The sequence below is a fragment of the Cyclopterus lumpus genome, chromosome 20, assembly GCF_009769545.1.
Source record: "Cyclopterus lumpus isolate fCycLum1 chromosome 20, fCycLum1.pri, whole genome shotgun sequence".
Classification (NCBI taxonomy): domain Eukaryota; kingdom Metazoa; phylum Chordata; class Actinopteri; order Perciformes; family Cyclopteridae; genus Cyclopterus; species Cyclopterus lumpus.
In genome coordinates this window covers 12,323,223-12,345,663 of record NC_046985.1, presented here as the reverse complement: position 1 = coordinate 12,345,663, position 22,441 = coordinate 12,323,223, and the positions used below count along the sequence as shown (strand labels likewise).

Here is a 22,441-nt window from a genome sequence, read left to right as displayed (position 1 = left end):
TTTCTAAATGTTGCAATAGTGACACAATAGCATAACATTAAATATAAATGAAGATATTTAAGCAACATAATTAAAAGTTCCCAGTAAATTAATTTGAGAAACTGTTTGATATTTAGAGATCCGGCTTCATTGGCATTGAAGCCTCTGGCCTCACTGTGATGCCTTTGAAATTTGTATAGTTCTGTTTCTATTTTTTATTTGATTGGTCTAGAAAATTGTTGGACGGTCATGATCATTTCCAGCTAGAATTGCAGTAGGTACTTTACATTGTTACATATGAAGGGGCAATATTGTAATATTGAAGGTGTGACATTTTGTTTGCTTTCTTATTAACTACACAAACAGGACAGAAGCATCAAGGGACCAGAGTTGTTTTTTACATTTTGTTATCCTTTTTAAATATTTTACAGAATGAAACATCATGGGAGGGCATCTGTCTATTTTTTCTCTGTCTACATCATTCTATCTTCTCTTCTTAAAGTTCCCTCTCCCTTTGAAAGAAAGAGGTCAGTACATCTACGAGTGGGCCCTTGTGAGTTAAGAAAAATAAATGAATATAGAAATAAAACCGACTCCCCAAAACTTCAAAGACGAAAGGGGTGAAGGAAGAGAGAGAGCTGGGATGAGTCATGCCGTTAATGGGTGTGTCCATGACTCTAATTAGCATTCCTTCATGAATATGCTGACCATCACTCCCTATTTCTTGCTTTGTTTTCTCTATCTATCTCCAAATTCACCTAATTTCAATTGAGCTCAATGGGTCTAGTGGTAGCATCCAAAATGTCCATCCATTTCTGTAATTTACTCAAATTCTCATCTCCTTTTTCTTCTTTTTCTCACGGCCTTATTCCGACTCTTTCTTCCTCTTTCTGTTTGCCTTCTCTGCTGCTGGCTAGCAGAGTGTGGGAGGCAAGAGCCCACCTTTTCAATAGCGTGGAGGTAAACAAGTCTGTTAACCTCCCTGTTGATAGGAGGACACAACGCACCAATAGCCTCTTTGCCAGTCATGCTCAAAACAGGCATTATGAGGCTCACCGCTGCTTTATCATGTTCCTTTACGCATAGTACAGGAAGGGCAGGCAGGCTTTTATTCATCCTCAAAGGTGCTTGCACTAACCTATCGTAGGCTGTTCGATAAAGGAGGTTTACAATAACAATAGAGTATTCATTGTGATTCAGCTTTAAAATACTCTCTTGGACTTGTCTGCTTTAGTGGACAGTCAAAACAAGAAATAGACACATATCCTAAGCTGCATCAAAAACTAGAGCATGGCTACATGGCACTGTATGCACTTGATTCTACGCTGAGATGACTAAATGCCTCACATGCATTGCTTTCTGATATGACCTGAAGGCTTGTGAAGATAAGTTGATGGTGGATACACGCGGAGGTCTGAATTGGAGTCTTGAAGCTCTGCACTCATCCCCCTTCTTTCACTGGAAAATGCTTAGCACGTGACTTGCCATCGATTGAGGGCTAATGCGATATGATACAACCTCAGCTCGGCTGAACGATCTCCCTTTCCCTCAGTCGTAACTGTGTATATATGAGCATATACACTTATTTTCACTGCTATGTCACCCAAGCCCAGCTAACTCATTGTCCTATTCCCCCAGTCCTCTCCTTTTCTTCTCTTTCCTAATTTTAATTAAGCTCTGTGTTTTCAGAGGGAGGCCTTACAATTGTTCTGCTGTGTAATGAACAAATGCCTGCTGTCAATGTCTTCCTTGCCCTATGTCTGTGGGAAACCTGCCAGACATGGAGCAAGAGGGGGGACACCACATCTCATTATTTTATAGCTGACGACCAGCAATGTGTTCCATGGAGATTAAAAAAATAAAATAGAGAGGCATCCCTTACTCTTGATCTTCTTTCTCTGCCTTTTTCTATATCTGCCCATTTCTTCCTATCTCATGTGTTGCTCTGCATGTCTCTTCTCTATTTCGGTGCATCACTAACCCACCCCTCATACACACAATCACCCGTATCTGTCCACCATATAAAAAGTGTGCTGTCTGTCACTTGGTACCTTGTAACACTCACTCTATACAAGCTAACACAAAATGGTCCTGGGTGAGAATGGACAGGTCTAAAGACAGAGGCGAGTGCTGTTCACCCATCTTCTCCATACATGTTCCTTTTCTTGTTTCTTGTCTCTTTTGTTTGCTACATTCACATGTCCTTATTTATTTCTTCATCCGCTTTCTCTTACATCCTCTGTATACCTTGTTACCTCTGTGGTTCCTATCACTGCCTTCCGTTTACACTGTCTTTCCATTTCGTGCATGAAATTGCAACCCTCCCCCCCTCTATTTCTTTCCTTAATTTTTCCTGACCTCTTTAAAATCCATCTGATTAATTCCTGTGTAGCAGCCTTCCTTACCTCCTGTACCGTACCCCATCTTGCATTTTGCCTCTGCCTCATTTTATCCTCCTTCTTTCATCCTCTCTACCTATCCTCCTTACATATTTTCTCTCTCTCTCTTTTCTCCAGGCTCTCGTGGCTCCTACAGTAGTCAGCACAGTCAGGAGCCCCTTCGGCCCTTGGGGTCCCCAGAGCACCACATTGATCCCATCTATGAAGAACGTGTCTACCACAACAAGGGCCTCATGAGGAGCCTTAGCCAGAGCCAGGGGCCGGACACAGGCCCCTATCGCAACAACACCGGTAAGGCTGTCCCAGTGTTTGTATAATCAGTTAAAGGGTGTAATTTCAGCATTTCTTAGTTTTTTTAATTAATTTAATATGCTGTGTTTTTTTAAATTTTTTAAACAAAGATGAACTTCCCAGTATCTTAAGACTTAAAGACATACTCTTGACCAGTGTCCTTGATCAGCTGTGTCAAAGACCACCTTCTCTGCAGACACTGTAGGAAGACAACTAGATCAGACTTGAATCTGCCTTTATGCAAACTTAATAATGGAGCTGGGAAAAAAATTGTGTGAGGGGGAAAATGATATGTTCATTCGGAGCAAGATTTACATCTGTTTACATCACTTTGTCAATCAGCCACACAGCACGGTATCACCCCATGTTAATTGATGCTCACTTACCCAGTGTCAGGTATAAATTACATAAAGATGCAACAACACACATCAGGACATTTCTCTCCCCCACATGAGTTGAATGTTGCAGCCCTTTTTATGTTTTGGTTTATTCTCTATTCTTTATGCTGTGTAGTTATCTTGTACACATGTCCAGCAACTGCATGCAACCCAGGGACAACTGGAGAAAGTACATAAGAGAGAATGAAGCCATCGATGACCCCATTGTTTTCCGTTACTTTTCTTCCAGTTGGGAATGAAGCACAGTTGGACATATTTTCTATCAAAGTCACACAGTCACACACAATCATTCGCACCCGCTCTCGCCGTAACTCCATTGTTGCCAGCAATGTGTTTTTAATGGAGCCTCATTGAGTTTATCTCAATGTGGGTTTAGGTACGCCATGTTAATCCCATTACCGTATCATACCCACATGAAAACACCCAAGTCGGTCACGCCACGCTCACAGCTCCCTCGATGTCATTAACCAGCCTAGCCTTAATAGCTATCATTAGCATTTAGGTCAGAATCATAGCAGTAAATATGCCACTCTAGACCAGCGTTTGAGTTGATCAGTTTGACTCACTTGAGAGGAATGAGAGTTGTCATTAAACACAGAGCAGTAGCTTTTGAAGCACATTTCAGTGCTTTGACAAATTTCAGTAAATTCTGGAACAATTCAGACAGTGATAGGATTGTCTTTGCAAGCGCAAATTAATTAAATAAGTGCTCTCCAGAAGTGTACAGAGAGAATCCACTGCTATCTATAATTTACTGTGCCTTTTATTTGTAGTTTCAATAGATGGGTATGAGAAAGCTCACAAAGAGAATTTGTACTGCAGCTACAAAAATCAATAGACAGTGGATTAGACCGTGTACATTTAATTGCAACGCTTGAGGTTTACAATACGTGTCTCCTATGATACAGTATTTTAATTGTCACATGTTGTTTGCACTAAATCCTCCTTTATAATATATGTTGCCCCTTGTGTTCTCGGCCCATGGAACCTCTGTGGTAAATCCACACACCGTAGATGAACCACACCTTGAAGTCACTGAGCCATTGAATTAAGGCTTGGCCTTAGTGCGGCATGTTTTAAAAGTCATGTTAATAGTCTGTGCGGTGACTGGGAGGGTTGTCTAATACGGATTCATAATAGCAAAGAGTGATAGCACATAGTGAACTGATAAGGGCTGTGAGCGGTAAGTCATTAATTATGTCATGGCGCCTTTTCTTAGCAATGGCAGGCTCACATTATTGCTTCATTAAACTGGCATGGATCAATGTAATTAATGCTATAAGTCATTCCTGCGGTGGAAGAAGAATGGAGACGTTTGCGTGTGTATGTCAAACCAAAATGTGTAGTCAGTGGGTCTATATACGGCGCAGTGTCGGGCTAATTCAAGGCCAATTTAAACAAGGCGATTGCCATCAAATGAAGCTTGCAGTATTCATTTAGAGCGTGAGCCACCACATTACTTAACTGGACACTTAACTACGAAGAGGAGCCACATGATACAACAAAAGCCGTTTAAGTTAATATAATTGTTCATGCACTGTTTTTAGAGTTTCCTGACCCAATTGAGGACAGAGAGACACGTGGAAGGAAATAGGGAGCAAGAAAGACACAAAGGAAGCAAGATTGAGTCAACATTCATTTGTAAAGGTCAAATGTGTGGTTACCAACCAGATTGTGAACGTTGCTTTTACATAGTTTTTGCAATTGTTATTACCAGTGGGATTGTTTGCAGAGGATTTCTTTTCGATTGTGAGGAACTTGTGTCTGCCCTCAGCCTCCTCCATGCAGTAAGAAGCCCAGCAGACCTGTCGTCTTTGGGAAGTCTGCTGGCATTTGTATTGCAGCGGAGTGGACAGCAGTTTGACAACACACTTGACAATTCAGTCAGGTCCAGTTTAGAACACTGTCAATTGGTGAACCTGTCTGTCTGCTCCGTTTCCATTCCTCTTCACAGTTCAGTTCATTTCCAAGTTAATTATTCACCTGGGCAAAGCTGTGTTACAGTATTGCCACCACAACTACAGTAAATACAACTGAGATAATCCAAAAAGGTTTCTATTGAAAATCTGCTCCACCTGTTTGACTGTGTGCATGTCTGTATCTGGCCACACCTCTCTCTCATATACACACACCCTTCTTCAGTTACCGTATTCTCACTAACTGCTGTCTTAACCTCTTCATCCTCTTTTCCTATCTACCCAGCACATCCACACATCAACGCACAGAACCATATTATTGTGCAAGTACGAGTGTGTATCTCGATTGTTGCACTATGCATGTGTGTTGGCAGCAAACAATGTTTCATTCTTGGATTAAACCAGGCCAGCACCCCAGAGGACTGCAGGTTAATGTGGCCTATTTCAAGCAATTATTCCTGCATAGTCACAGCATCTCGAGCACACACATCCATTCACATGCATTCTGCTACGAAGATGATTCACAGCATGAAAAAAACCCTCAGGATGTGGTTTACACATTTGTTTATTTTTTTCCAAAAAGACATTATGTGTTTTTTTTAAATCAGCCTGCAGTTTGTCACGTTGCTTTTGAATGTTTTTTGTTCTTCTTTTTTACATCCTCCCTGTTTCTGTAAGGCTCTCTCCATTCTCTTTAGTGACCTCTCTTTCCTTCTGCTTCTTCCTATTCTCTTCTTATTTTCATATGTATTTATGTCCTTCTTTTCTGTTTTATTGTTTCTCTCCTTTATTTCAACTAGTCTACTTATACAGAGCGCAGTGCAATCATTTTCCATGCCCTCCTTCTTCCTTCTTCCTCCTTCCTTTCCTCCCTGCTTGCTCTATTTATTTTCCTTCCCTCCTGTCTATGGTCTTACATGTTTGCCTTTCTACCTTCCCTCCTTGTTTCATCAAAGCTATCTTGGTCTGTATTAATGACTCCTACCACTGGGAATAGCATCAGCTCTGAATGGATGTGGCACTTTTTCTCTTTAATGGCTCATCATCAGACCTGCATGTAGCTCAGGTAGTGACGGACAGAAGGTGTAGATTCATTGCCACGGCTATTTCTTAGGTGCCTCTAGTAGCCAGGTTGAGCTATTGCTGTTGATAAGGGCTGTTATGTAGTTTAACATTGCTCCCTCCAGTATCTTTTGAAGGAGACATCAATTCTTTAACAACCATTAATCACTGAGACGCGGTAAAAACAAGGTTATATTGTGTCAGCCATTAACAGAATCAGATAATATGATGCAGAATGCCATGAGAGCAATTGGGAAATTGCATTTTTAGTGAGACTTTCTATGCATTTTTCATCACATCTTTGGAAACGCTACTCTGGTCAGTCATGTAGTGTATCACCTGCTAAAGACAGCACCATGGACCGTGTTTTATTCTGCCTCAACTCAAAGAGCTATCCAAATGAATAGCCTCTTCTTGGATATTCTAAAATGACTTTAGGTAAACCATCCCTGAGTGTCCAGAGGCTGATTTAATATTTTTGTCTGTGTAAATTATTGGTATAATCTTTGATGTTTGGGCATATCTCTTTGGTCTGATGAAGCTCGGCCTCTGCCACGGTGTCTAGAGCCTAGTTTTTTTGACTCCTCTTCTAAATGAGCGTGGCTGCTGATTTTTGCAGATTCAAATATTACTCTCTGGTCACACACATGTTTTTTATTCTGTCTATTTTTTGAGAAATACAGTAAAGGCTATGCTGTTGCAAGAATCACAACATATGTGAACACACACTTAACTGCAATTAAATCCATGCAGTTCCTAGGACAAGGGTTCAATTTACGCAAGTGCAAGGGGGTGTGTGTGTGTGCGTTATGTTTCTCGAAACCATAGCAGGATTATTTTTGCTTGAAATTGAAGCTCTTTAAAACCGGCTCCTTTTGCCAGCGTGAATGTGCACACCTACAGTGCGCATGCACATTAAGAAGGAGAAGATGAAATATGAGGAAGGCTTTGTATCAAACCGTTAAACCACTCTGCTTTCCCCTTTAAATCTGCTGTTTTCCTTCTGTAATGACATCTGACATCCTAATGAGGGGGACAGAGCAGAGAGCGTGATGAAGGAGAGAGATGAGAGAGAGAAAGAAAACAAGCCCAAGAGAGGAGGTAAAGACGAAGATGACGGGAGAGGGGATGCAGTTCTTGAGCTTCTTCTGACCAGTAGCCAGGAAAAGTTCAGGCACATGTTCTCCGGTGTCCAAATGGGATTTGTGATATTAATTATTTTTTGTTTATATACGCATGATATAGTTGATGGAGTCTTTATAATCTCAAAGATCTGCGTCTCATTCCCGTTCCTCTCGCCTATGTGGCACAACTCCTTTATTGCAGGTATATTAAGATCTTACTTCCCAGAGATCTAATATAACTAATATATTATCTAATAACAATATATCATCCCCACTTTTGATTGTTTCATGAAATGTCACCACAGACACCCAGTTTGTAATACTGCAAATTGGCGCATTAGGGCAGAACGAGTGGCACGGTGAAGTGACCAGTCTCAGTAGACCTAAATCACCAGTTTGTTATCAGTTAGTAGGGAACTTCAGTGAGTCACTCACCAGGGTCTTTCTGTCGCCAGGTTAGATTAGATTTGTTTGTCCAGGATCAATTTCAGCTTGGCCCCTGATCCTGCTGATCCTTCCACGAACCTACTGTCTTTGAAACACCAGCAGTAACACCAGTATGTGTTTAGTCCACTGTGAAAAAATCCCAGCTGGTTAAGTATATGACTCATCTTAATTTAGTTCAGATCAGCTTGAAAAAAAAGGGAACGAGTAAAGGAAAGGGAACTAAGGAAGGAGGGGTGGAAGGAAATGGAAATTGATTTATTCCTCTGTATATTGATTTGTATATGAATGAGATTTTTCTCTGCTGTAGTCTGCTTTCTAACAGAAGGACTGAACTGTGACAGGCAATGCAACTATGACCTGTACTTTGTGGTGTGTTAGTGGACAACAACTCAATTTCTAAGTTTAATCCAGGTTACTGATGTTGTGGCTTAAACTTGTACAGTATTTACAGTGAGTTTTTGCTGAAGCCTCAGAAAGCTTTAATTACCAGCTCAAAGCATCTGACTTACTCTACAGATCAGCAAAAATGAGTTCCCTTGTGAAAACATATGGCACTTCATAAATGTAAGTTTAAGTGAAGTTGGTGCTAGTCACCCCGCACCACCCTCCTTCTGTGTGGAAGAAGTGAACACACACACACACACACGCCAGTGTCCTCTAATACTGTTGATATCAAATCAAGCAAATCGTGCACAGAAACGTGCACACATAAGCACATTCTACTTGCGTCCCATGCTATCTCAGTTTACATGATTAGCATATTCTCTGTTTTATCAGCAGTAATGAATTCATAACTGGAGAAAGACGCATTCATTTGTTTGTGTCCTCAGAGATCACACCGATACATTGGAAGTGAGCACAAAAGCAGCAATTACTGTCTTTAGCAAATGAAACGAAACCTTCATATCTGCTGTTCAAACCGTGTTTCATACATTGATTGATACAGAGTTTATCATTGTATACATTGCTTATTGTATTGTATTGGCTGCGCTTTGTCTCCCCACTCTTGCCTATTGCAACATGAATGCATCTAAATATCATGGATGATATCTTTAACATCAACAATCCTTTAGCCCTGTTTTTCAAAAAACATGTCACTGTCACTATATTATTTAGACTGAATCAAACTCAAATGTGCTACTCAGTGAGTCATGTTCAAGTCAAGTGTGAAATGCATCTGTCTTATCTTGATCAGGGTTGAGGGGGGCTGCAGTAGACTTCAGTACACAGTAGGCGAGAGGCAGGTAACGGACAGGGGAGGAAGTTCACATTTAATTTTCTTATTTTTAGCACCGGGGTGATAAAGAGTGTCCAGTCCACCTCACTTGCATCTCTTTGGACTGTGGGTCGAAAAAAGAAAGAAAGAACGAAATAAATCCACATGAATGCAAGGAAAATGCAAAGTCTATACAGAAAGGCCCAAGCTCACATATTCCAATCCTTTGCCATTAGGTTACAGTGCTAACAACTGAGCCACCATGTTTCTTATAACTGTGATCCTTTTGTGCAGTTACTATGATGCATCTGATTGGTGTGTCTAGGATATTGTTCTCAAATATTGGCATCATGCCATACAGCAATTAAACATAATAACATGCAAAATACCTGGTGACATTGAAATAGGGGCTAGCGACAAGGCAAGTTAACTTGTTTAACATCTATAAAAAACAAGGTAATTAAAAATGTTATATTTTCGACAAAGAGGTACTGAGTGAAGATATGAAACAAATGCAATATGAAAAAAACATATAAATAGCTAAATTATTACGGTAATTACCTGAAATGTATTTCTTAAGCATTTTTAGTTTGAAGATAGATAACTGCAAGCACAACTAATGTGTATATATGTATATATATATATATATATATATATATATATATATATATATATATATATATCCAAATGGACCTTCCTTCGGTTGGACTTTTTATGACTTTCACCATTGTCCTTCCGCAGCATGAACATTTAGCAGCAGACATTGGCCTGGGTCCCATGCTGTGTCTAAGTGGCATGCTCAGAGAAAGACATGGCACCTTGACTCATAAAGCCAAGTGTCCTACAGCTCCCACGCTGTAAAACGCTGTATACTTAATACTGAAAGTGCAATAGGGTGCGTGCATGCGTGCGTGTGTGTGTGTGTGTCCTCCAGTGCTTCCAGCTCAGGAACATCAAGAGCTGTGTGTTGGCCAGGAGGATCTCCCAGGGATAAACAGAGGGAGAAACTAATCCTTACTCTCTCCACATTCAAGCAGTGTGTGTTTTTGTGTGTGCGCAGGCACATGGTTGCTTCGCCCGTAGCTGCTGTAGGCGAGGTTGTGTTTGCATGCTGTTGTATGACCTTAAAGCATTAGAGGTGTTACAGGCACGCATGTTTAGTCCATGTCAATCACTTACATATTTAGAAATCTGTGTTTGTGCGCTTGTGCGTGCCCGTGCGAGTGTGCCTATGTGAGAGGGATAGAGACTGTGAGGGGTTTTGTGTAATCGTGCTGAGCGCTGAAGCGTGTCGAGAGAAAGGACATGTCCTCAGCTCTGATCACATAGTCTACTACAACCACAATAGAGGCAGAGAGATAGAGAGACGGAAGGGTGTTAGGGAAGAAAAGGGGGAGGGGGGTGGACACAAAATGAGTGAATGATGGAGAGGGAGAGAACTACAGCAAAAGAGGGATTGAAAGGGACGGTTTCAGAGGGGATGGCTGAGTAAAAAAAAGTTGGATGGAGGGATATGTCTAGAGGAGGAAAGAGAGGAGAAAAGGGCAAGGGAGCGATGGAGAATAGGGAGTGACAGGAACCGAGTAGGGTTGAAGAAAATGGAGGCACAAGATGAAAGAATGAGAAGGGAGGATGGTTATGGAAAGTGCGACTGATGGTTTGATCTCTCTCTAGTTTTTCCTTTCTTTCTCCCTATCTCTCTTTCCCTCCTTCCGCTTTTCCTCCATCTCTTGTACATTCAGCTGGGGCACCCTTGTCTCAGCAGCCCAAAGAAAAAAGTAAATCCCGATTCTAGCTAGCCGGCCCCTCAGCTCGGCTAATTGCAGAGGTACCACTGTGTCAAATGACTAATAGACTTTCCTTTCCAGTCGCTAATCTGCCAGCAGGAGCACAGCCGCGATTTGTTTACTCTACGCCGAAGCAAGGGAATACAAAGACACACCCGCCCTTATACTTTCTTCTCCCAACACAATTTCACGCCACCAGAGCTTTAGGTGTGATAGGTGTTATCGGAGCGTGCATGTGTGTGTCGGCACATTTCATGATTTGTTTCATATTTTATGAGATGGCACAGTGCCTCATGATGGTCTTTTAATTCATGAAAGACACATCTGCTCACTCTCATACACACACCTATGATTACCTTACTAAATAAAGAGCATTCATTTCTGTGTTTTTTCAAGAAAACTGAACCTCAACTTTTAAATTGTCTTGTGATATTTTAACCTAAATGTGGTTTGATTATAATCTTAAACTTCAATCCCGGCCTGACACAGTGTGTCGACATGCCGACACACACACACAAGGAATACATACACCATTACACACATGCATGCATAAACAGGCACCCACATGCTGATTTCTGCCTGGCAATGTTGGCCCCAAAAGGTCAAGTCATCAGTCAGAACACACCATTAACAGAGCAAATGATAAATTCAGCAGCTCTCCATTTCCTTGAGGTAGAAGGAGAAGAAAGGGAGAGCAGACACAAAGATCGAGTGAAGAAGGAAACAGAATGCATAAAGAGGTGCAGGGAAGCTGAGCAAAGCAAGAGAATGTGAAAACAAAAGAACAGACTAAAACAGTAATTTGGCAGGACAATTATTGGTGGATTTCTCTGTCTTCATGTTCACTACCATCTTTCTCTGTCGTTTGTGATTTCTTTCTTGTTTCCTTTCTTTTTTTCAGCTTGGAACTTAAGACATCCATCATCCAGCTATAAAAATAATTTGACAAGCTATTTCTTAAATGTTTTTCTTCTCTCTTTTCACTGTTCTCCCCCCTTTGGCTCTGAGGTTCATCCTATATGGGTGTCAAGTGTCTCGGTGAGCGCACACTGACTGGTGGTGTTAGCCTAAAGCCCTGGCGACTAATTAGACGTTCTGAAGGACAGACACACCACAGACATCATTCAAAGAGTACAGAAAAGAGTGGGATTGGCTGCTGATTGGAGTAACTGTGCTTCATTACCCTCCCATACCCTGTTCTACACCACTGTATGCCACTAATTCTTCCCTCTGCTTTGGCTGCAGCTTCATCCCTCATCTCTCAACTGTTTCTCTCTTGTCCCAGCATCTCTTATTGTTTCTCTGCCTAATTCTTTCAATCTGTGTGGGCATCAATAGAAGAGCTCACACGGCCTTTAGCCTCATGGGCATTTTAAGGGCACAGTGTCAAAGTTACATTTTTTCCCTATCTGGCTGGTAAAGAAAAACATTTTAGAACCAGATTTTAGAGTTAGGAAAATATGCTAATGTCGTTACATCATCCGAAAGGTTCCTTGTGCCCCTGGTGGTCTCGACTAAGGGAGTTTACCAGACTCGGTGAGAAGAATTTAAATATGAGCTTTGAAAGATGATCGTTAAAGATGCACCAAATAGGTTGGACAGATCAGAAGTGTGTAAGAGGGTTATGAAGGTCAAGTAAATACCACCACTTAAGACACAGTTAAAGAGCAACCTTGAATGCTCACATTCACACAACCATCCTTTTGTTATTTTTGCGTACAGTGACTTTATATAACGTGCGAATGTGTGTGTTTCTTTGTTGAGTATATTTTGTGTGCACTTGCCCACCCAGACATCGTTTTAAAGGCTCTCTCTCTTTGTGAGAGGAGGCTTAAACACAGGGCCACATATTGATTTCAAGGCTCTGTGATTTATCACACAGTCTCTGAAGAACACATTGATGGTGGTTTTGCATGTGTGTACATGTGTATTATCTGTTCACATATACCTTGGTTCTAATGACAGATGACGCCGTGTGTCTCAGTGTTTTTACAGCCAGAGAAACAAGCCCCCCAGACACACATTAACACTTTGATATATCACGATCCACCGCTCCGACGCGGCGGGGAGGGAAGGTGACAGCTACAGTGCCCCTGCAGGCTGCTTACATCCCCCAAGCAAATCCCCATTCAATTACAAACTCACACTTAAGGAGATAGCTTTGTGTTTTACTTTTCTTTTTAATTTTATGTATTTTTGTGTCCTTATTGCTCACCAGGCAGATGTCTCAAAGTGAGGGAAAAAGTTTTTGCAATCGTCCTCTAGCTACCTGCAAATAGACTTATGAGCAAAGTTCCCATTTTTCATTGCGAATGGCAGGCTAATGAGTCATTAGAGTGACAAACTAACATTGTTTACAAACCCCCAGTGGAAACTGTTGTTTAACGGGGTTATTTTTATGAGACTAGGTACCTCACAGTAGGAGTAGTTTGTCTCAATCAATCTAGCATCAACAATTATATTGAACTTATTTATCATTATTTGTAAAAAAAAAAAAAAAGAAAATTGCATCGCTTTTTTAAAGTTTATATTTATATGTTCAGCTAGTTTTTGTCGTATAAATTGATTTCAGCAGTCATTAAAATTGATCTCAAACTCTTGCCGACAAAACTTTTGTCTACTTTTGTCTTTTTCTCTCTTCAATCCTTCCCTCTGTTGAACATTGGTCCTTGTTGTTAATCCTGGGCATGTGGCCAATATTTGTCCATCCATATGGAGACATGTTTGTCTTTTCCCATCTTCCTCTCCTCTCCTCTCCTCTTCCTTTTGCCTTTTCCTCTCGTCCTACCCGGTTCTCATTCTGTACCTTCCTCTGCACTGCAGACTTTACCCAGCGTGCCCATGACCAGGTCCTAAGTTATGTCCTCTGTCCCTACTTTCCCACCATAGCTCCCTCCTCCCCTGGTGTCGACTCCACCCCTTTGCAGCGCACAGGAAGTCACAGCACAGGGACAGGTAACTACAGCCGTGGCGGGACCAACAACTACGCCACAGTGGGACCAGGCTACACCTCAAGCGGAGGTGGCGGAGACGTGTATGGCTCAGACCCCTATGTGGCGGACCCCTATCGCACCCTGCAGTACTGCCCCTCAGTGGTGGAATCCCCCTACAGCAAGTCTGGACCAGCCCTGCCGCCTGAAGGCAGCCTGCAGCGCTCACCTTCCATCGACTCGATTCAGAAAGACCCCAGGTAGGATGAAAGGTGTGTGTGTGTGTGTGTGTGTGTGTGTTTCATGGGATCCACTGGAACACAGTATGTGGACTTACATTAATTCCCTGAAGCCTCTCATTAACCCTAACCCTAACCTTTACATACCAAATGTTTGTCTGTTAGAACCATTTTCATAACACACACGCACACACACGCACAGACACGCATACACACACACACACACACACACACACACACACACACACACTTACTGGCATATATACACACATCAATATTCCAGTATTAGATGATAATAAAGTTGTCCTGCTCCAACAGGTACAGAAGGGGTACTCACTAATATTGATAGCTGTATACAGTATGCATATAAACAACTTGTGTGGTGGCTATAACAGCTACAGATACTACAGTACTCACACAACCCCACACTCCACCAGTTTCTTTCAAGGCTGAAAACAGCAGTACATTAAAATGATGTAGGGGGCTGTGTGGATGGATCCTTGTTGCTTCAGGTTCTGGTGTTACAATGAAATACAATTCAGAAAGGCTGTTTAGACTCATAGATTCTCGGGTTTGGAAGCTTATCAGATACAGATACAACTCTCAAAAGTTCATAATTATTGTCCACCTCATTTTAAGTAAACAGCTGAATTACCACGTTTACATTACGGAGGAATTGGCCTGGAATATATCTTGCTTTATATTTTATAGACCCACTCAGTGTGATGGCGAATAATGTCACATTCCATAAAAGATTTTGCCATTCTCAACTTCTTTTGCTGCGCGACTCGGCTTATTTTATTTTTGCACCAGCCCTGTTTGCAATGGGAAAAAAAACTACTTAATGAAATAGAGTGTCACACACCAGTTGCTTTAGAAGCTCCATTTCGCCTCCCTCAGTTTCACAATGTGTGTAAAAGGGTCTGTGTGGGCTGTGATCACTTCCATCCTCTCCTCTCAGCAATTAAGCAGAGCTCACTTTCCCCACGTTCTTTATATATATATATATATATTTCACAGGATTCTTGATGTATAATTCCTTTAATTACAGCGTGAGAGGGACTGAGACCTGCATGGATCAAGTCTTAGCAACAGCTGTCATTCACAGGAGAGGGAGACAGAGAGAGAGAGCACGGGTGAGAGAGACAGTGAAAGAGATGGAAGACAGCATACGAGAGAGAGGATGGGAGAGAATTATTTAAAACTACAGCAAAGAAAGAGAGAGTTACTGAATGACATGTGCACAGATGAACATATAATCCTCAAGATACTTCAAGTTGTATAAAGGATCTGATAATTAGGGCGTGACGGTTTATTATGAATGTAATCAGATGGACTGGCTCAACTTATTTTTAATTTCCCCCCCCTTCATAGTGAAAAGAAGTATCCCTTCATATTCACAACAAGTTTGTGAAGCCTTTATTGTCTGCACTGTTGTTGTTTGTTTCCTGCACTGTGATGTTTGCATACACAACAACTCTTGAATTCAGCAAGAGGCAAAGCAGTATGATGTTCTGTTTTCTGTAGACTACAATACACCGGACAGTTTTGTGATAAAAGCACAGCAACAAAAAAAACAGTTGCAACATAAGATAGAAATAAGTTCATCAAAGACACATGTTGAAGACTAAACGCACAAGGAGGGAGCACAGGTCACCAAGATTTAAAAAAAAAAGTAATTTCAAACGTACACACATGTAGTGCACACACTGATGTCTGGGTATGGGTATGAAAACAGATATAGGGAGGAAGATTATGGTGATAATAAAGCGGACAACATAAGGACATTAGACAATGTCATGCACAGCAGAGAACCTGGAATGTTGATGCACATTTATTATTAATACTCCTGAGGACATCGATGTATTATTCTACATTAAGGATGACAGCTTTTAAATCGTTGCTACCTTTACTGTCTAGTCTGCTTGAACAAAGGCAGAGAAAACATTTAAACATGAATTGCTCCAGTTTAGTCTCAGCGGGAGACTGTTTTTACATTGCATATAATTTCTATGGAGTTTTATCAACCTTTTTAATTGTTTCTGGTTCATTAAAATATGGAACGGCAGTCTCGGTAACAGTCTAATATTGATGTAATATCCTTCTGGGTTTTTATAGTTAACATTCACATCACACACCTGATACACATGTTGTTAATATATTATTTATCGTAAATGGAGAAATTATTGATGTGAAGACACATCAACACAACATGTAGTCATACATTTTCATTGGGTGGAGATTAAACCATGTGTATGCTATTTACAATAGAGCCACTATAGAGCCACAGCAGGTTTAAGTTTAGATATTTTTCATAAAACTGAGGCTGTGCATACACTGCAGATCCTGGTTCAAGCTTCATGTTGAAGCTTGAACCAAATTGTACATGGTTCCAATATTTAAGAGCTCCTTTGTGTGTTGCATGCATGTGATTTTTGAGAGTCAGCGTGTTGTTTACTTTTATTAATTTAGGCCAGCCATGATGAACTCCAAGTCATTTACAACAATAGGTAGCATAAGTCCATAAAAAAGAGAATTAAAAAAAAGTGAATTTATTAGCAACACTGCTTTTTTGTATTCCAGTCCCGCAAAACTGTATTCCTGTACATATGCCCACATCGTTCTGACTACAGCTTCAAAGGGACAATTCACATCTACACTTAAATGTCTAAGTATCAGTTAATATTGGGCTCCTAATGAAATCTGCAATGTCTGTATTCTTTTATTTTACCAGAAAGGTCCCTTTGAGATACAATAGCTCTTCTCACCTTACCACAGTTTTGCACTCGACGGCTCACGTTTCTGGTTTAAAGGTACACGTGAGCAGAGGGGTATTCAATTGGTGACATTAATATAGTATATATATAGTAGATTTAATTGGATATGGATGGATATCAATAGACAGATATAATCCTCAACTCTTCGTACCATTGCATTTGAACTATCTGTTACATTTTGCACCTCCTACTCAAGCTTCACTATTTCTCTTGCTATAATTGGACTTAGCTGAGCTTACATGAAGTGCGAAATGAGTTAGCATCAATTATGTACAAAGAACACTCTGAGTAAGGGCAGAGGCCATGTCTGTGTGTGTTTAATGTCTGTGTAAGTGTGTAGTGTGTTTGTGAGAAGACTGTATTTATTCCCAACTCAGCAGACAGCTCTATGGCTAATGTGTGTGTGTGTGTGTGTGTGTGTGTGTGTGTGTCTGTGTCTGTGTCTGTGTCTGTGTCTGTGTCTGTGCGTGTGCGTGTGCGTGTGCGTGTGTGTGTGTGTGTGTGTGTGTGTGTGTATGCATGCCAGCTAGTAACATGTTTAGGGGCCATTACAGTTGAAGAAGAGAGAGCACGATTGAGCGGAGGTGACGAAAGCGACACAAAGGAAAAACTCAATAACTGCTAATGGATGGGAGTAAAAAGTGTGTGATAAGATATAGATAAGGGGAAGGCAGAGGGAGTTGTGAAGATGAAGCCAAAGGAAGGTAGGTGAACACAGCAGAATAGGAGGGAATGAGGGGAGAAAGGAGGCACATGGAGAAAAGAGGGCGGGACATAAAGGGATGAGTGGCATTATGTAGAACAAATTGAGGTAGATGAACATCAAGATGGAGAAAGGTGAATATGTAGAAGAACAAATGGCCAGGAGTGTGGAGAAAGGCAGAGCGTAATGTATAGATAGGTGTTACCCATCATTGTTTTGTTTATGTGTTTTCTTTTAGGCTCATTTTGCATAAATTTCCTTCTTAAATTTAATCCTAAAAAACAATGTAGAGAGCAAGATGAAGAAGAACATGTTGAGCACATGGAAGCAATAAAAGTAGGGAGGGTGAGAAGGGAAAGCAAAAAACAATAATGAAGGAAAAGAAAAACAACAAATGAAGGGAATTGGGATACTGTTAAAGTGAGGGAGGAACAGCACAGAGAGACATTTGTTTATTGAATAATGGAGACACACCTTGAGGGATCGATGCATAGGCATTATAGGTGTTTGAGAGTAGGACGGGAGTGGAGAGAGATGAACATTTGCCCAGGGAGGAGGGGCCACTGGTTATTGTTACAAAGCATACAGGAGGTTAGGAAGCCAGTTAGAAAGCGAAACACATCGTGAACGAGTATTTACAGTCAGTGAGGAGAATTCAGCGTTGCAGAAATGAGGATTGCTTGTCTTATCTCACCAGACACTCAATCAGCCTGAAACGTGGACACACTGAGATAAGATAAATCAAACTCGCCTCATTTACACCATCTCCACAAGTCCAACATGTATTCTCTCAGCAATAGTGGTTGTAGTTTTACTGATGCCCCCTGTGCCCCCATTATGTGTAGATGCAATAGAGCCGCTGACAGGAGGTTGCTATTTACACTACCTTGATATGATGTCATCTGGTTTGACATGTCATTGTCACAGCTCGCTATTTATTGACTGTGTCTGTTGGCTCACAGCCCAAACACCGCTCTATTTATGGACAATCTGCAATGGTCAGCGGTGACTCTGTTTGTAGGAGTGTTTGCATGTGTGAGTCTGTGAATGGGATGAGAGTGTGTGTGTTTGTGCCTCCAAGGCAGTGTCAAAGGCAGGGCGGCGGAGACGCTATGTGTGTTTGTGTGTGGGTGTGTGTGTGTGTGTGTGGTTATTAGCACACACGTGTATGTGCATGCATTCATATGTGACAGCATAGGGCTGATGCATTGCAGGTGTCACACAGTCTAAAGGACTATGACGTGTCCATGTACTGTATGTGCTTGTCCTTAAGAAGCAGAGAGGCAGTTGGGGACTTGTGTTTATGTTTATTTATATGCACGTGCGTGTGAGAGAGAAGCGTGGCGGCTTGTATTCCCCTCTTGTAAACCGTTGTCTGTTTGCACAAGTGCATTGCTCTGTGTGTTGGATACATATGGTTTATGTATGACTCTACAGATGGGCTACCTACTTTAGATGGAAATTGAGGCACTGGCAGCCTGTGGATGTGTGTGTGTGTGTGTGTGTATTTATGTGTGTGTTTATGTGTGTGTTTGTGTGTGCTTGTGTGTGCTTGTGGGTGTGTGCCTGTGCGGTAGGTCTTGACCATGGGATTATATTCAGACAGGAAATCCCTCACTCACTTAAGTGAAAGTAAGGCGCACTCACATCAACAGTAAAACAGTTTACCGTACGATGCTCCTGGGGATTTCTATTGTGTACACTGGACACAGATTATGTTTCTTTGGCTTTAAGTAGAGTCGTTCTCTGCTCTGCTGTGTTTACAGTTGTGGCAGTTGAACAGGTCCAACCTTCTGAATGTAAAAGTGTTCTCCTCATTCAGTGGTGCTCTTGATGGTCAGTACTTAACTGTTTGTTTAGCTTGGTCACAGACACTACCTTCATCTTGCATTCATGTTGTGCTTCTTCTCTGCTCCCTCCACAGATGTTTCACCACTGTCTGTCAACATATGACACTGCTTGTAGTGGCACAACATATACAGTTTGAATATGGTTTGTAGCTTGTTTTATGACAAAGAAGTGCTTTATTAGTATCATGAAACTATGTTTCAGATTGCTACATTTACATATTTAATGAGCTTCCCAGTTTGATGTTTTAGCAACATTTCATTCATGTATATGGTTTTCCATAGCAAGCATGCTAATAACCATGAGATGCATTCATTAGTGTGTGGCCCATTATGTGTACTCAATACATACAAACATTTAGATTGCTTAGTTTAGCCATGGCTCATTCTGGCTTGTATTGGTATATTCTGATTCATAATATTTAGTAATGAAATGATGCCATGGTAAAAATAAAAGTGAAATAGTGTTGAAATGCAGCCATGTATGTACATTTATCCTGATGCTTGTGAGTGCTTGTGGGGAGAGAGAATGTTTCAGCACCATGGACAGAGACTCAAAGCTCCATTGGGTTGTAGCGTTTCAGCACCATGGAGAGGGACAGAGTGTGGGACAATCTCTCCTACTGTTACACAGCTGCTGATGCTGCTGCTGCTGCTGCTGCTGCTGCTGCTGCTTGTTCTAACTACACTGTAGTGACAAAGTTGGCTTATTTGTCTTTTTACAGGTACATTTCAAATAATGTAACCAAACCAGAGGATTGCACATTGCTTTGGCAATGGATCATCACTGCATTTATTTTGAAAATTAGCATTTTTCATCAGCATGCTATGGGACTTGTCATAATGTAGCAGCTTCCTGTTGACTCAGATTTTTTTTTTAAACATGTCTTGTTTTGTTAATAGTAGTATTTATTTATGTTGCTTGTATATGGATCTTTAGTTAATGAAAAGTTAATAAAAGATACACTCTGGAAGATAACTGAAAGGTTTTGTACAGTCTGTACCATTTGGGGAGGTAATTAAGGGTCATAGACGGGTAACTCTGATGTTTAACCTCACCAAGATCAACTGCTTGACGAGAAGACAAAGTGAGGGAAGGGCACAGAAATGGAGGGTGCCAGTCAGACCTTGTTGTCCTTTGTCATGAAACAGAAAAAGAGAAGGAGGGAAACAAATGAAGTGGCAATGAGAGGAAGGTAAAGAAAGATGAAACAATGGGTTAGTAACTGGATGACTCAGGGGGGGGGGGAGCAAGGGAGGGGGCGCAGTAAGGGTGTGAGGCACAGTCACTGAGGGAGCAAGGGATTTGAAGAAAGAGGGAGGAAGGAAGCAGGAGAGACAGATAGAGGAGAGAGGACATACTCTATTGGCTCTCAGCACGGCCCAGGGGTAATTTCCTCTCCACATGAGAAATGCATGCTGGGATATGGAATCACCTCCAAGGGAGGGTAATGATGCATTGCCAGAACCTTGGCCCTCAGGCACAGCTGTGTGTGTGTGGTGTGTGTGTGTGTGTGTGTGTGTGTGTGTGTGTGTGTGTGTGTGTGTGTGTGTATCTGTGCCCTGGCCATCATCCCTGCCTGTTCTGGGTAAATTGCCCATTGTAGTTATTTTCCTTTTCTGGGGTGGCCTATCTGTTTGTGCGTGTGTGCATGTGTGTGTGACCTTGGGATGATAACAACCCTGCGTGTCTGCCTTCTTCTCTGCTACAGTAAGCTTCATCCTAAATATGAGATCGAATGATGGACCAAAGAGAGACAGACAGATAGGGGGTTGAGAGAAACAACACATACACACTTGTACAGACATTAATATTATGTAGGTACATGGAAACAAGTTGCACATGATTCAAACATACTCAAAGGTAAAGGCCAACAATTAGAGGATACTTTGCTGTCAGGCAGAGATAAATCAGAATAGAAAGCATGCAATTATTTTCTGTTTTCGCAGTTTCAGTGGTTGAAGGACATTTCCTCATTGTGTGTGTGTGCACACTGACGTGTGCAGCCGTTAATTAATCTGTCATGTTCTTTTGATCCAATCATTGCATTATTGTTTTTTATGGTAATTTCTGCCACGAACATTTCTTCAATTAACATCCATCAAACCTTTTCACACCAATACACGGGAACAGACACACACATGCAAATGCACCTATTCAGTGCGAGAGCTTATCTATAGGGTCTGAAAATAGGTTGCTATTGGATTTTTTCTCAGCCAATTCACACTCAAAAGTACAGGGATAGATGGTTTCCATCCCCTCCTCCCACTGCCGCTCAGTCTCATGACACTGGCGGCATTTGGGAGGGATTAAGGGAAAATGTCACACCAGCAGAATTACAGTATATCTTTTCTCCTCCCCACGCCTTACTTCACCTCGCCTCTCCCTTAGCACACACTTGAGAACAACCCTGCTTAACCATACTCTACTGACTGAATGGTACACTGGGAGCACACCTATTACCATACATATAAATTATAACAGAATGGTAGACTGATAATCTATCTTGATAACATGTATCCAAATTTATTTTTAATATATTTTGTACTTACTCTTACTGGAAAAGATTTTTTTTGATGTGTTTTTACAATAAGAAATACTATTGAAGTACTATTTCACTGTGGAGTATTTCAACATTTGTGTTATTATTTAGGCACAATAAAGGTCTTGTTGATTTGTTTGCTAAATAACTTTTCAAAGCATTTCTTATCAAATGATTGGCTTCAGAACAAAAATGTTTTTCAGCACTCTATCTGTATGAGGAATTCATATTCCAGTTTCTCTTTGTGGATCTCTGGGTACCACTCAGGGTCAGAATAGGCTACATCTAACATGAATGCTTACAGAACATGTATAGCACATTATAACTACCCTCATGAGACAGAGATACTAAGTTTTATTTTCCCCTTGGACTTCAGTGAAGTCTTGCATGAGCTCAACACTATCGACTTTGCACTCAGAGAAATGTATCTTCTCTTTAATTACCTCTTTTATTAACATCCACCACAGGCATTAATGTCAAGTAGTTGTACATCTTGCATGCCACTGTTATCTTTGCGCAAGGCTCAATCTTCCATGCGGCTGCAGATGTGAAGGTCAGTGGGTTGTATATATCATGTACAGGAGAGGAATCTTGACCTTTTGAATGCTTGTTATTGGACCCATCAGGACTAAATTATATCCAGAGAAATTAAATAAAGCTAAAATTAGGAGAAGGCAGTTTGACATGTGGAAAGAGAGAAACAAGTTTCCTAAATCAAACAGTAACTGCTGCAAAGGCAAACCAATGAAAGTTTGTTGTGGTTGTTGTACTCATTTTAAATTA

General features: G+C 41.1%; 1 protein-coding gene across 1 annotated transcript in view; it reads left to right on the top strand.

Moving 5' to 3' along the window:
* The window catches only part of ctnnd2a (catenin (cadherin-associated protein), delta 2a), a 192,811-nt gene that overhangs the window by 86,523 nt on the left and 83,847 nt on the right, over positions 1 to 22,441 (top strand). The window contains exons 11-12 of the mRNA XM_034560079.1: positions 2,496 to 2,669; positions 13,509 to 13,809. Coding sequence (XP_034415970.1) covers positions 2,496 to 2,669; positions 13,509 to 13,809 — 475 coding nt within the window. The remainder of the gene's footprint in view (positions 1 to 2,495; positions 2,670 to 13,508; positions 13,810 to 22,441) is intronic.